This window comes from Cebus imitator, unplaced genomic scaffold (assembly GCF_001604975.1).
Source record: "Cebus imitator isolate Cc_AM_T3 unplaced genomic scaffold, Cebus_imitator-1.0 Scaffold59, whole genome shotgun sequence".
In the NCBI taxonomy this organism is placed as follows: domain Eukaryota; kingdom Metazoa; phylum Chordata; class Mammalia; order Primates; family Cebidae; genus Cebus; species Cebus imitator.
Genome location: NW_016107374.1, coordinates 2,665,402 through 2,678,043, shown reverse-complemented (window position 1 = coordinate 2,678,043; position 12,642 = coordinate 2,665,402). Strand labels below are relative to the sequence as shown.

General features: G+C 48.9%; 1 protein-coding gene across 1 annotated transcript in view; it reads left to right on the top strand.

Annotated features, from left to right (window-relative positions):
• SAMM50 (SAMM50 sorting and assembly machinery component) overlaps positions 1-12,642 on the top strand; it is a 39,222-nt gene extending 26,580 nt beyond the window's left edge. Inside the window, exons 12-15 of the mRNA XM_017529513.2 lie at positions 1,376-1,443; positions 5,379-5,525; positions 6,062-6,203; positions 12,445-12,642. Of these exons, the coding sequence (XP_017385002.1) occupies positions 1,376-1,443; positions 5,379-5,525; positions 6,062-6,203; positions 12,445-12,490 (403 nt within the window). The 3' untranslated portion in view covers positions 12,491-12,642. The remainder of the gene's footprint in view (positions 1-1,375; positions 1,444-5,378; positions 5,526-6,061; positions 6,204-12,444) is intronic.

The following is a 12,642-nucleotide window of genomic DNA, read 5'->3' as shown; positions in this document are numbered from 1 at the left end:
AGAGCTGTTCCACTTGTTATGTTATGTGCACCCTGGATCATTTGAATTCAATATGGGTGATTTATCGTTTTTATTTTATTTATATATACATTTTTGAGACAGAGTCTTTATTGCCCAGGCTGGAATGCAGTAGCGTGATCTTGACTTAATGCAACCTCCACTTCCCAGGTTCAAGCGATTCTCCTGCCCCAGCCTCCCATGTAGCTGGGATTACAGGCGTGCACTGACACGCCTAGCTAATTTTTGTATTTTTAGTAGAGACAGGGTTTCACCGTGTTTCCCAGGCTGGTCTCAAACACCTGACCTCAGCTGATAGGCCCACCTCGGCCTCCCTAAATGCTGGGATTACAGGCATGAGCCACTGCGCCTGGCCTGATTTATCGTTTCTTACAAAATGAAGATTGCTGTTTGTTTTTGCAATTTATGTTAATAGGGTCTTCAGAAAAGCCTTGCTTAGGAATCCCACATAGTAAAAACATATTTATAGGCTTTAAAACTCAAGTTAAAATGAAAAAATTCATAAAGGCTTTTATGTGGTAGGAAAACCAGAACAAGCAGCGCCCTGTTCCCTTTGCACTGTTTCAGACCTGCGGGGTGTTCTTAGCCTTCTGCGGCCTCGAGGGTCAGAGGGCTCTGAGGGCACCTGCTGGGCTTGCATCCTTGGCTGCCTCTTGGCTGGAAAGATTACGCAGAATTTCTCTTGTCATTTAAATTCATTTTTTAGTAATTATCATGATCTAAAATCGGCTTCTAATATGCTGTTCAATTTTTCAGAAAGTGGATGTGTTTTTATGTAATTAATTTTTAATTCATGCTTTTCATATTATTCCGATATGGTTGGAGAGGGTGTGATAACCCAGTTCATTAGGGAACAAGAGGAGCCCATATTTAAAAATAAATCTAACAAGAATTCTTTTTTGGTCTGTTTCCAGTGTGATAGCTCCCCCCCTCTTTTTGTAATACTGGGATTATACTATTAAATAATTTGTATCCTGCTCTTTTTCACTTAATATTGCATCGTGAGCCAGTAGGAGGCCCACGTGAAAAGGAACCTTGTCATGAATTCTCACCGGCAGCAGATGCTTCCTTTGTGATGGAGAGCTTGCTCTGCCCCTCTCTCCTAGTGTCTTTCTCTGTGTCTTGTGTCTCTCCTGCATCTCCAGCGGTTTGAAGCATCTCCTTAGGTGTTTAGATTTTTATGAAATTCCCCCCATAGCTTGCACCTTCCTGGTCTTCCTCAAAGGTTTTGCCTTGTGAAAACGCTGTTGATAACCCAGTACCGAATGTGAGCCTGACCTGTGCCTCCTGCGTGTACCGAGTGTCGTGGTGTTTTTCACCTCATGACTCTCCTCTGACGCGTGCCATTTTGTCCTAGGTTTTACCTCGGGGGACCCACGAGCGTCCGAGGATTCAGCATGCACAGCATCGGGCCGCAGAGCGAAGGTCTGTCCTCTCCCGTCACGGCGCCAGGGCTACAAGGGCCCACGGCTCAGTTTGGAAACCGTGTATCTGTTAGTTTGTTTAAATTACAGCAATAATAGACATTCCTCTTTCATGGTGGTAGAATTAGCACTTAACACAGAACTTATCATGAAGTAGGTGTAGAATATTTATTGACAGAATTGTAGGAAAATGAGAAAATGTATCTAAGCAAAAACTCTATGAAAATGACTTGCAGTCCTGGCCAGAGAGAGCACATGTATAAAGGTGACGTCTGTTCCCTGCACGTTTGACTTGTGCCTCCTACTCTTCGTTTCGTTTTGTTTACATATTAGTTTTAAAACCCATTTCTCTCACCACCCCTCGTAACAATATTATAACAGTATATTTTTATAGGAAAAAAGGTCATTTTTAACAGCTACATATTTTATATTGCTGGCATACTATAATCTTATTTTAGTTAATAGGCTTAATTTGTTAGAGCAGTTTTAGGTTTACAGAAAAATTGGGCAGAAAGTACACAGCATTCCCATATAACCCCCATAGCTTCCTTTCTTATTAGCACCTGTGTCAGGATGATTCATTTGTTAGGATTGGTGAAGCAGTCTGATACCTTGTTAACTCAAGGCTGTAGTTTACATGGGGGGCCACCTTGCTGTCGTACCTTCTGTGGGCTTTGACAAATACATGACGTCCAGATCACACAAAGTGACTTCACTGCCCTAAGAATTCGGGCTCCGCCTGTTCATCCCTTCCTTCCTCCCACCAGACCACTGGGAACCACAGGTCTTTGAACCATCCCTATAGTTGTGCCTTTTCCAGAAAGTCTGGGAGTTGGGATCATACAGTTTGTAGTCTTTCCAAGTTGTCTTCTTTTCCATGGTAATATGCACCTACAGTCTCTGCGTGTGTGTCTGGGAGCCCATAGCTTGTTTCTTCTTACTGCTGAATAATATTCCTTTGTCTGGATGTACCACAGTTTGTTTATCCATTCAGCCACAAAAGGACAGTTGGGTTGTTTCTAGCGTTTGGCAATTATGAGTAAAGCTTCTGTAAACATTCGTGTGCAGATTTTTGTGGACAGCTTACGTGGACATAAGTTGTCACATCAGCTGGGCAAATGCCAGGGAGTGCAGTTGTTGGATCACACGCTGAGAGCAGGCTCCCTTCCTAAGAAACTGCCAGGCGAGCTTCCAGAGTGGGTGCACGCTTTTGTGTTCTGCGTTTGCGTTTATGAGGAAGGAGAGAGAGAAAGTTTATTACCCTCATGGCTGCATGTTTTGTCTTACGACCCACTATACAGACCTTGAGTCTGTAGGTCTTTTCTTTTATGATTATAAAACAATGTATTCACCTTCTAACTGAATCTTGGTACTCATCTGTAAGTTTTACTTTAATGTAAAATTCTAGATGTGAAATTGTCAGATCCAAGGATTTCGAGTATTTTTAGGGCTTTATCATGCTTTCTGGGAAGGTTGTCTCATAGCCCTCCTGCGGTGTGTGGGGTTCCTGTTTCCTGGAACCCTCTTTGACATGCAACATCCGTCAGAGGTATCTCCACATGCTATGAAAACTTTGAAACATCATTTAAGTGGATGCATATTATTCCATTAGTAAGCATTCTCACCTGATTTTCTTAATTTTTTTTTTTTTTTTCAGACAGAGTCTTACTCTGTCACCAGGCTGGAGCGCAGTGGTGCGATCTCAGCTCACTGCAACCCTTACCTCCTGGGTTCAAGTGATCCTCCCTGCCTCAGCTTCCTGAGTAGCTGGGATTACAGGCACCTGCCACCGTGCCCGACTAATTTTTGTATTTCTTGATAGAGACGGGGTTTCACCATATTGGACAGGCTGGTCTCCAAAGTGCTGGTATTACAGGCATGAGCCACCATGACTGGGCTCTCTTAAAATTTTTAACACTTTTGTTGGTTCCATTTTTATATCATTATAAGCAATGCCTGCACTTTGCATACATTTTTGTACAAAGTATAGATTATTTCTTTTCACGTGTATTTAGAGTGCTTCATTAGAGTGTAATTTTAAAGAAAAGTAACCTACATTTTTGATGGTTTTATTTCATTTTTTATGATAAGCAAGTGTGATATGCTGAGTCTATGATAGCTGGGCCCTACTTCCCTGAGAAGTAAACCACAGTGGTGTTCCACTCACCGGCTCCATGCAGTTGGCTGGCCACACTCTGTGGGCAAGGATGTAAATTGCTATAATTTTTTGTGCAAGCAGCTTGATGTATCAAGAGGCTTAAAATATATATGTGCAAAAATTGTTCATAATATTATTAATGATAGCCCCAAGCTGGAAGCTGGAAACCGAAATGCCCATCAACAATGGGAAATGGTCCGATAGTTAGTGGTACCTTCCACTGCAATGAAGAAGAACAAATTACAGCCACCGGCTGAATGACGGCATGAGTGAATCTCAGAAACATGTCACTGCTTATTTCCGAATGGTAGAAATTAAAATGTTTTCATTTTTCCCTCTTTATGTTGATCAGATGTTCTACAATGAGTATATTTAACTTTTATGACCAGAATAAAATCCGTTATTTAAGAAAAGAGAGGAGGAGCGGTTTCTGGGAAAGAAAAAACAAAGTTGTTTCCTGTAATTTGTTCCTTCTCTGTTCCCTTCAGAGCCCGAGTCTTGAGAGGGATCAGCGTCTTTTTTTCCCTCTTCCTCTGGATTGTGAGGAACTGAAGTCTTTAAATGAATCCCCAGTTCCTTCCTTGAAGTTAATCCTGAAGACATCAGTATTTTCCCCTTTTATGGCCTGTCATTTTGTATTAGAGGAGACTAAGACACTTTATAAGCGGTATTTTGCAACAAAGTATAAACATTTGGGTTGGAGGGTTTTTTTTTCCCCCTTACAGCTTAAAATGAAATGGACAGGAGCATTTTTAGAAATAAGCAAATACCTGCTCTCAGTGGATAGGCTTAAATTTTGGCAAAGGTAACCTAAATCCAAGTGGTCATGAACCATTGAAAATCATCTCTTCTCTACAGACACTCACCTGGAGCACGGTCTCCCTGTGCGGTGGGCGGCAGGCAGCCCCTGTGTTTTGATTAATAGTGAGCAGCTGTTTCCACACACTGCAGAGACTTTTTCTGCATTTTGTCTCTCTATATTGTGGTCTTGAAAATTTTGCAAAACAATGCATTTTGGCCAGGCGAGGTGGCTCACGCCTGTAATCCCAGCGCTTTGGGGAGGCTGAGGCGGGCGGATCACCTGAGATCAGGAGTTTGAGACCAACCTGGCCAATGCTGTGAAACCCCGTCTCTACTAAAAATAAAATAAAATAATTAGCCGAGTGTGGTGGCACATGCCTGTAGTCCTAGCTACTTGGGAGGTTGAGGCAGGAGAATCGCTTGAACCTGGGAGGTGGAGGTTGCAGTGAGCCAAGATTGCACCACTGCACTCCAGCCTGGTCAACAGAGTGAGACTCTGTCTCAAAAATAAATAAATAAAAATTTCATTTTGTGAGCCAAGATTGTGCCATTTGCACTCCAGCCTGGCGACAGAGCAAGACTCCGTCTCAAAAAAGAAAATTTTGCTGAGTAATGCATTTCATTTGCAGGTAGAAGTGATTTGGTAATCTACATTTATGGATAAAGTAATTGTCGTAAGATTCACTTCTTCAAAGCATTTCACAGATGTGATAAGTGACAGAGCTCATGCTTTCCTTAGCCACATTGGCTCTGTTTTCCTCCTCAGTCAAATCAAGGTGTGAAACAAGCCAGGAGGAAAAGAAAAATGATTTAAAAGGAGGCTGTCAGTATCAGGAATGCGAACAGCTGCTTGCAGACTTGAGCACTGCGTGGCGTTGTGTGTGGGACAGCAATCTTGCTTCTGTAAATTGTGGAAAGTTAATGCCGTGTTAACCTTGTCGGACGTTGTTTTTGTTCTGCACCCCTCCCTTGCCTAGGAGACTACCTAGGTGGAGAAGCGTACTGGGCTGGCGGCCTGCACCTCTACACCCCATTACCTTTCCGGCCTGGTCAGGGCGGCTTTGGAGAACTTTTCCGAACACACTTCTTTCTCAATGCAGGAAACCTCTGCAACCTCAACTATGGTAAAACTTGCGCTATTGAAACCATTGCAGCGCATGTTCTTGTGTTTAAAAGCACAGTGCACAAAGAGATGTCCATCGTTTTAGATTACATAGTCATTAAAGTTAGAGACTGTGCCTTACTTGAAAAAGATTCTTACTACACCTAATATAGTGCCCAGCATTAAGTGGCTGGTTGAGCGAATGAAGCAAATCGTCCAGTGCTCTTACGAAGAAAAATCTGTGTGTGTATTTAATATGCCAGTTGTGAGTAGGATTGGGTTCCTTCCCCAGGCAGGTCCAGAGGAGACTCCCCGCAGACGCCTGGGTGCTAGGGGTGCCTGGAAAGCTTCCTAGAAGGCATGGAGGTCTCCAAGCTGAGACTCAAAGAGTCGGGGGCTTCCCAGGTGGTCAGGGGATGCGTTTTCCTTAATCTCTAGGCCTGGCTTTAGAAACGGCTGCAGGGTGCAGCCACGGGAGCCAGGGCTTGTCTGGGAGAGCTCAGAAGGACGGGCATGCACTGTGCATGCACCGTGGCTCACACGTCTTCCTCTTTTCAGGGGAGGGCCCCAAAGCTCACATCCGGAAGCTGGCTGAGTGCATCCGCTGGTCGTACGGGGCCGGGATCGTCCTCAGGCTTGGCAACATCGCGCGGCTGGAACTTAATTACTGCATCCCCATGGGAGTGCAGACAGGCGACAGGTACGTGCTGGGAATTATTTTCCACAACCATGTCACCCTCTCCGGTCATTTTATTTTGTTTTGGAGATGGTTAATTTCATCAGTGGCTCTTAAGGCTCAAGATTTTTAGGGAAATTAAATCATTAGCCAAATCATGGAAATATGGGTATTTTCCTCCATTGGGTTTTTCTTCATCTAGGCTGGAGGAGCAAGTGTGAAGCGTTCCCACCCCCTCCCTCAGGCGCGTTGTGCTGCTTGTTTCCAAGGCAGTGGGATCCCTGCCAGGGTCTGGCTGGAGGAATTGACAGGTGATCCCGGTCCTGTGTGCCGAAAACAGAAGGCAGTGTTTTAAGTGGTTGACTTTGCAGGCCTGGGACTCTAGGAAAGTCGGGGTGAGCAAAGCTTTGTTCCGGGCCACAGAGGACTCAATCTTGAGAGCCCCTCACTCTGCAGCAGAGGAATCCCCCAGTCCTGGCTTTTCTCCACCCCTTATTTTATTGAGAAAAGATTCACTAAATATGACATGGATGAATATGGCATAGGGCTATTTACAGTTATAGAAACAAATTCTATTTCTTTGTGCATTGTGTAAAATGTTTGGTTTTGGCTAGGCATGGTGGCTCACACCTGTAATCCCAGCACTTGGGGAGGCTGAGGTAGGAAGGTGATGAGGTCAAGAGATTGAGACCATTCTGTCCAACATGGTGAAACCCCATCAGTACTAAAAATACAAAAATTAGCTGGGCGTGTTGTTGCATGCCTGTAGTCCCAGCTACTTGGGAGGCTGAGGCAGGAGAATCTCTTGAACTAGGGAGGCAGAGGTTGCAGTGAGCCGAGATCACACCACTGTACTCCAATCTGGGCGACAGAACAAGACTCCATCTCAAAAAAAAAAAAAAACAAAAACAAAGGTTGTTTTGTTTTGTTTTGTTTTGAGACTGGGTCTTACTCCATCACCCAGGCTGGAGTACAGTGGCTTGATCATGGCTCACTGCAGCCTTGACCTCCTGGGCTCAGTGATCCTCCTGCCTCAGCCTCCCAAGTAGCTGCAACTACACGCCTGTCTAATTTTTGTATTTTTTGTAGAGACAGGGTTTTACCACATTGCCCACCCAAGCTAGCCTCAAATTTCTGAGCTCAAGCCATCTGCTTGCCTTGGCCTCCCAAAGTACTGGGATTATAGGCGTGAGCTGCCGCGCCCGGCTGCATTGTGTGAAGTTTAAGAGATCCAGATGTGTTTTCATTATAGCACATCTCAGCCAGCTCAGGCTGCCGTAACAAAGTACCATGGAGCATTTAAGGGCGACTTCAGCAACAGATGTTTCTGCCAGTTCTGGAGGTTGGGAAGTCCAAGATCAGGATGCTGGCGGATTCGGTTGCTGGCAGGCTGTCTTCCTGGCTCGCAGATGGCAGCCTGGCCTCCGTGTCCTCACTGGGAGGAAGAAGAGTGCAGGCCAGTGCCTTGTTTTGTTTTGTGACCGAGGCTTGCTCTGTCACCCAGGCTGGAGTGCAGTGGTGCGATCTCGGCTCATTGCAACCTCTGCCTCCTGGGTTCAAGCAATTCTCCCGCCTCAGACTCCTGAGTGGCTGGGAGTGCAAGGGCTCACCACCATGCCCGGCTAATTTTTTGTATTTTTAGTAGAGATGGAGTGTCACCGTGTTAGCCAGGGTGGTCTCCATCTCCTGATCTTGTGATCCGCCTGCCTCGGCTCGCAAAGTGCTGGGATCAACAGGCGTGAGCCACTGTGCTCGACTCTTTTTTTTTTTTTTTTCTTGATGTGTCTTCTTATGCGGCCCCTAATCCCATCGTGAGGGCCCCATCTTCATTAGCTTGTCCGCACCTCAGTGCCTCCCAGAGGCCTGCCTGCAGGTATCAGCAGCATCCTGTCAGGGTTAGGGCTTCAGCACCTGAATCTTGCGGGGACGTGAATGTTCAGTCCACAGCACTCCAGCCTGTGTTTTTTTCTCTTCATTTTTGTGTCTTCCTTTATGTTGCCACCAAATGCTGGTGATGTTTGAGCCTTAACCCGGTTTCCAGTAGGTTGGAGTTTGCGCTGGCTGAAGGAAATGCTGTGTCATTTTTACTCTCCCTGTTGTCCGCGTCAGCGTGTAGGGAGGTGCTTTGCAAAGGGGAGCCGCATTCACACGTGTTTCTGAGAGCATCGTTCTCAGGTGCGTTCTGCGTCTGTCATCCAGGTCCTTTACGGTTCTTTCTTTAGCGGAATCTGCTCTTCACACTCTCGCCAGAAGGCTGTTCAGCATCTGCTCTGCTTCTGGGGACACGGCAGGGGCTGCCAGGCTGCTGCGGCTCCCTAGTGATGATGGGGCCTTCCAGTGCCTTCACAGATGATGGTGGCTCCTCTCATGACCACCAGCTCCCACTCACCTCCACGCCTCTCCCGTTCTCCACACAAAGCCCAAGCTGGAAAGGGTGTAGTCACGCAGGCTGCATGCGTGCGTGCCTGGGAGCCCAGCTGCCCGGGCTTAGGGCCCAGCTTGGCGGCTCTGTGTGGCTGTGTGGCCCCGGGGTGAGTTGCTTAACCTCTCTGGGTGTCCATTTTCATGCCCAGAGGCTGGCCGATAATGGCAGTGACTGCGCTGCAGCGTGGAGAGCTCAGCGCGTTACGGCATGCAGAGCTCTTAGCGCACCGCCTGGCCTGTGGTCGGGAAGTGGTGACTCTTCCCGGGCTGCTCTGCTGCTGACACACCCGGCGTGGCCAGCTCCTCGCACAAGGGGACAGGTTCCTGTGGGAGGCGTTGCCCCTCCCTCAGCATCATCTCGGCGCAGTACCCACCTGACAGTTTGTGACAAGCCGTAGATGGGATGATGCGTCCTGATTTTGGAGATGATAAAGTGAAAAAATGGGCACCTTTTTCTAGAGCAAGACCGCATTAGGTAACTCCACACCTTTACCGTCTTCAGCAGACGAGGCTGGTTTTGCAAGTTTCTTTCTGCAAAGCCCTTACTCCCCCTGCAGATGGGAGCATTGGGCTCCCTGGCCTCACAGCCAGCTGCTCATTAGAATCCTTGCAGGTAGCACCAGAGGCGCTGTGACGCGGCTGCCCCAGCACCTGGCTTAAGTGGCGGCTTTTGAGTGGTTGACTTTGCAGGCCGGGGGCTCCAGGGGCGTTGGAGCGTTAGAGACCGCCCTCTGCCACACTGCCTGCTGCTCTGGGGACCCGCCACGGTGCATGTCTGGGGCAGGGAGGGTCTGAGCCACCCATGCTGCTGTCACCACCATTGCAGTGCTGTTGGCAGCCACTGGGTGTCAGTGTGCCCTGAGAAGTCAACGCGGCTCGTAGGAGCTCAGCCGAATTGACCCTTTCTGAAATCATTTTCATATAAAGTGGTTACATTTACCTTTCAGCTTTACTTCTGTCTCTTCAGGTTGGATCTAAAATATATGTCTCAGAGATTAATTTCAAAATATGGTTTCTTCTGGAAGGAAGCAGCATACTAAGCCTGTGACATTTAAGACCAGGCTGTAAGGAGGCGTCTCTGTCCCCAGGCCGGGTGTCAGCTGTTCAGCAGATGTTTATTATGGACAGTGAGCACCAAATGGGGTCAGCCTGGCACCCCGAGTGGAGGACACTTTCGCTCAGTGTGAGGCCCTGTTTGAAATTGGTCATCAATATTGTAATTTTGTGAAGTTGGAGTGGTGTTGCCAGATTTCATCTTCATTTCTAAACTAGGTAGCTGGCAGGATGAGGCATCGTGTGTGTGGACATTATCCACAGGTTTCCCCCATAACTGAGGTGGGCACCCTGTAAATAGGACTTCAGACATTCGCAAAGATGAAACAGTTTTGAGGTGTTTGCAGAATGTTTTACCGCACGTGATTGATGGCACCACTGTCCCCGGGATCTAACAGTGTTCTGTCACTACTTTGTGTCTTGGGAGTGTGGTCTCTGGAGATGCAGGGCTGAATCAGGCAGGCTCGCTTGGGAGGGCAGCTCACAGTTAGCATCGGGGAAGACAGGAAAGGGGATCATCTCGGTTGGGGAAGGTGCTGAGAGGGCCCCCAGAGTGGGTGGGTACCTGAGATGAATCTTCCTGGAAGACAGGCAGCCAGGGGCTTGCAGAGGACACGCACGGACAGTGCTCCTGGCTAACGAAGGCAGGAGCAAAGCTGTGCAGGTGTGCAGTGTCGGCCGGCACTGGGTAGAACCATGTCCTACGGGAACAGAAGGGGGCGTGGGGAGGCCCAGGCCCTGCGCTCCCACGTCTCTGCCTTCCAGCCCCACTGGCCTTTTCCACCTCAAAGACCCCATGCCAGGGTCTTTGAGCTCAGGACTTCATCTGCCTTGTTCACCACTGAGGTCCCCGTGACTAGAACAGCACCTGGTGTTGGAAGTGAGCCCGGTGGAGCGGCTCCTGGCATGTGGTGGGAGATGGGGGCAAGGTGCCAAGGGTGCTGTTGGCATGACCTTCTCAAAGACCCCGTGCTGGGTGCTTCCTGGCCTCTAGCCTCACACTCCAAGTTCTTCAGAAGCCTCTGAACATCACACTCCCAGACCCTGTGCTGGCACTGGCTGTGCTGGGTGAGAAGAACATGGGAGGTTACCAAGAGCGCTGCACCAAGACAGCGACCGTGGGGGAGGGAGACAGACGGGGGACAGAGCAGAAGGCGGGTGCTCGCGACTGTCTCTGGAGGGTGCCAGGGCTCGCTTGCCCTGGTCTTGTGCAACTTCGCAGTGTTGCCTTGAATGTTGGTAGAGGGTATGTTTTTCTGTGACATGTTTCTGTGGTCTCTGAACATAAACCCATGCTTGTGAAGTTGTTGAATGCTTGTGTAGTTAGTGTCAATGGGCCTTTGCTGGAATGCTTGCTTGTTTTCTGAATTATGTATGCCAAGAGCTAGACTTCCTTTTTAGCTCCTAGCTTACTCTAAGTAGCGTATAGACTGAAGGAGCCGAGAGTGTACAATATAAAAACAGACCATTTAGATCTGACACAACTAAATGGTACAAACACAGTCTGGGTTTTGATGTGGATTCTTGTGTTTTAAGGACATGGGTGTGGCTTACTGTCATCACAAAGGGGCCGCGGGCCTGGCTTCTGGTGAGATGGCTGCGCTGCTGGGGACGGTTAGTAAGCACCCTTCATCCTGCAGGAGGCCGGCCAGGGCGCTCATGAGTATCGGTCTTGAACCTCTTCATAGATCAGATACTGCGTTCTCTTGCTCAGAGTCAGGTTGAAAAAGAAAAACTTGCTGCCAGTTTTCATGTGCTCCAAATCCTCAGCTTGGGCGAGGGCACCAGCATTGTGAATAAAGGAGCCGTTCTTGTAGGCTGGTCTTTTCTAGAAATTGCCCACAGCTTGCAAAAAGGGTGTGTGCCACCATGCCCTGGCTGCAGCTGTGTGGGCTTCTGAATATCATTTTCCTTGAAGTTGAGGTCCCCAGGTTAGGCCCACCTTGTCCCAAATGGGCAGCATTGGCCTTGCTCTGTGCACAGGTTCCAGGTGGACAGAACTGCTGCAGGCACAGTCAGGGTGACAGGCTGCCCCCAGCTGTGCGTCCTCAGCTGAGCTAGGGCAGGGCAGTGCAGTGTATCGGAAAGAGCAAGGCTTGTGGGTGGCCTGAGCCAGGTCCGGAGTCCTTCCCTGTCACTTCGCAGCCATGTGACTGGAGCCTGTTTGCTCCTCTCTGAAAATGGGCCTGGTGGTCTGTCAGCAGGTGATTACCACTGTGTGGGGTCACACCTGCAGAGGGTCAGCTCACAGCAGCTGTGGCAACCAGTGTGACCTTTGCGTCCTTCCTTCCTGGGGTCAGGATCAGGTCTAAGAGGTGGGCAGGCTAAACCCCTGCAGGGCTGTGGGTACTGCTGGCTTCCTAAGCCCGAGGACCTTCTGGAGGCTGGGCAGACCTTAAGCTCTGTCCTCCTCGCTGCCTCTCCCGCATCCTCACTACCCGCCTTGTCCCTCCTGCTCCTTCCCTGCGTGCTCCGCCTCTCACCACCCTCTGTACTCCCCAGCAGGAGTGGGGTCATGTAAAGGAGGGGAGGGGCGAGCAGTGCAGGAGGACGTGGGTCTCTCCTTCTTTCCCTTTTCCTTTTTCCGAGGGCTTAACCAGCTGGTGAAGGTTCTTAACCAGCAAAGGAGGAAGGAGCTGGGCCGGTGAGGGTGAGGCCAGCAGCGACGGGAGGAGGAGGAGGGACGGGGAGACGGCACCTTCTGAGAGGCACAGGCTCACTGAGTCGGCATGAAGATGGTCGGGCTAGCGGAGCGGCCACCGCATCTGATCTCTCCCCCCTTTTTTAGGATATGTGATGGCGTCCAGTTTGGAGCTGGGATAAGGTTCCTGTAGCCGACACCCCTACAGGACGAGCTTTGGGACCTGGGCAGCAGCGAGGCGGGCACCCGTGTCACGTACTGATCTCGAGGAAACACGGCTCCGTGATCCTTTGGCTGCAATCCCTGTGGGAAACCCTGTCAATAAATGTTAAAGACACACTCTGA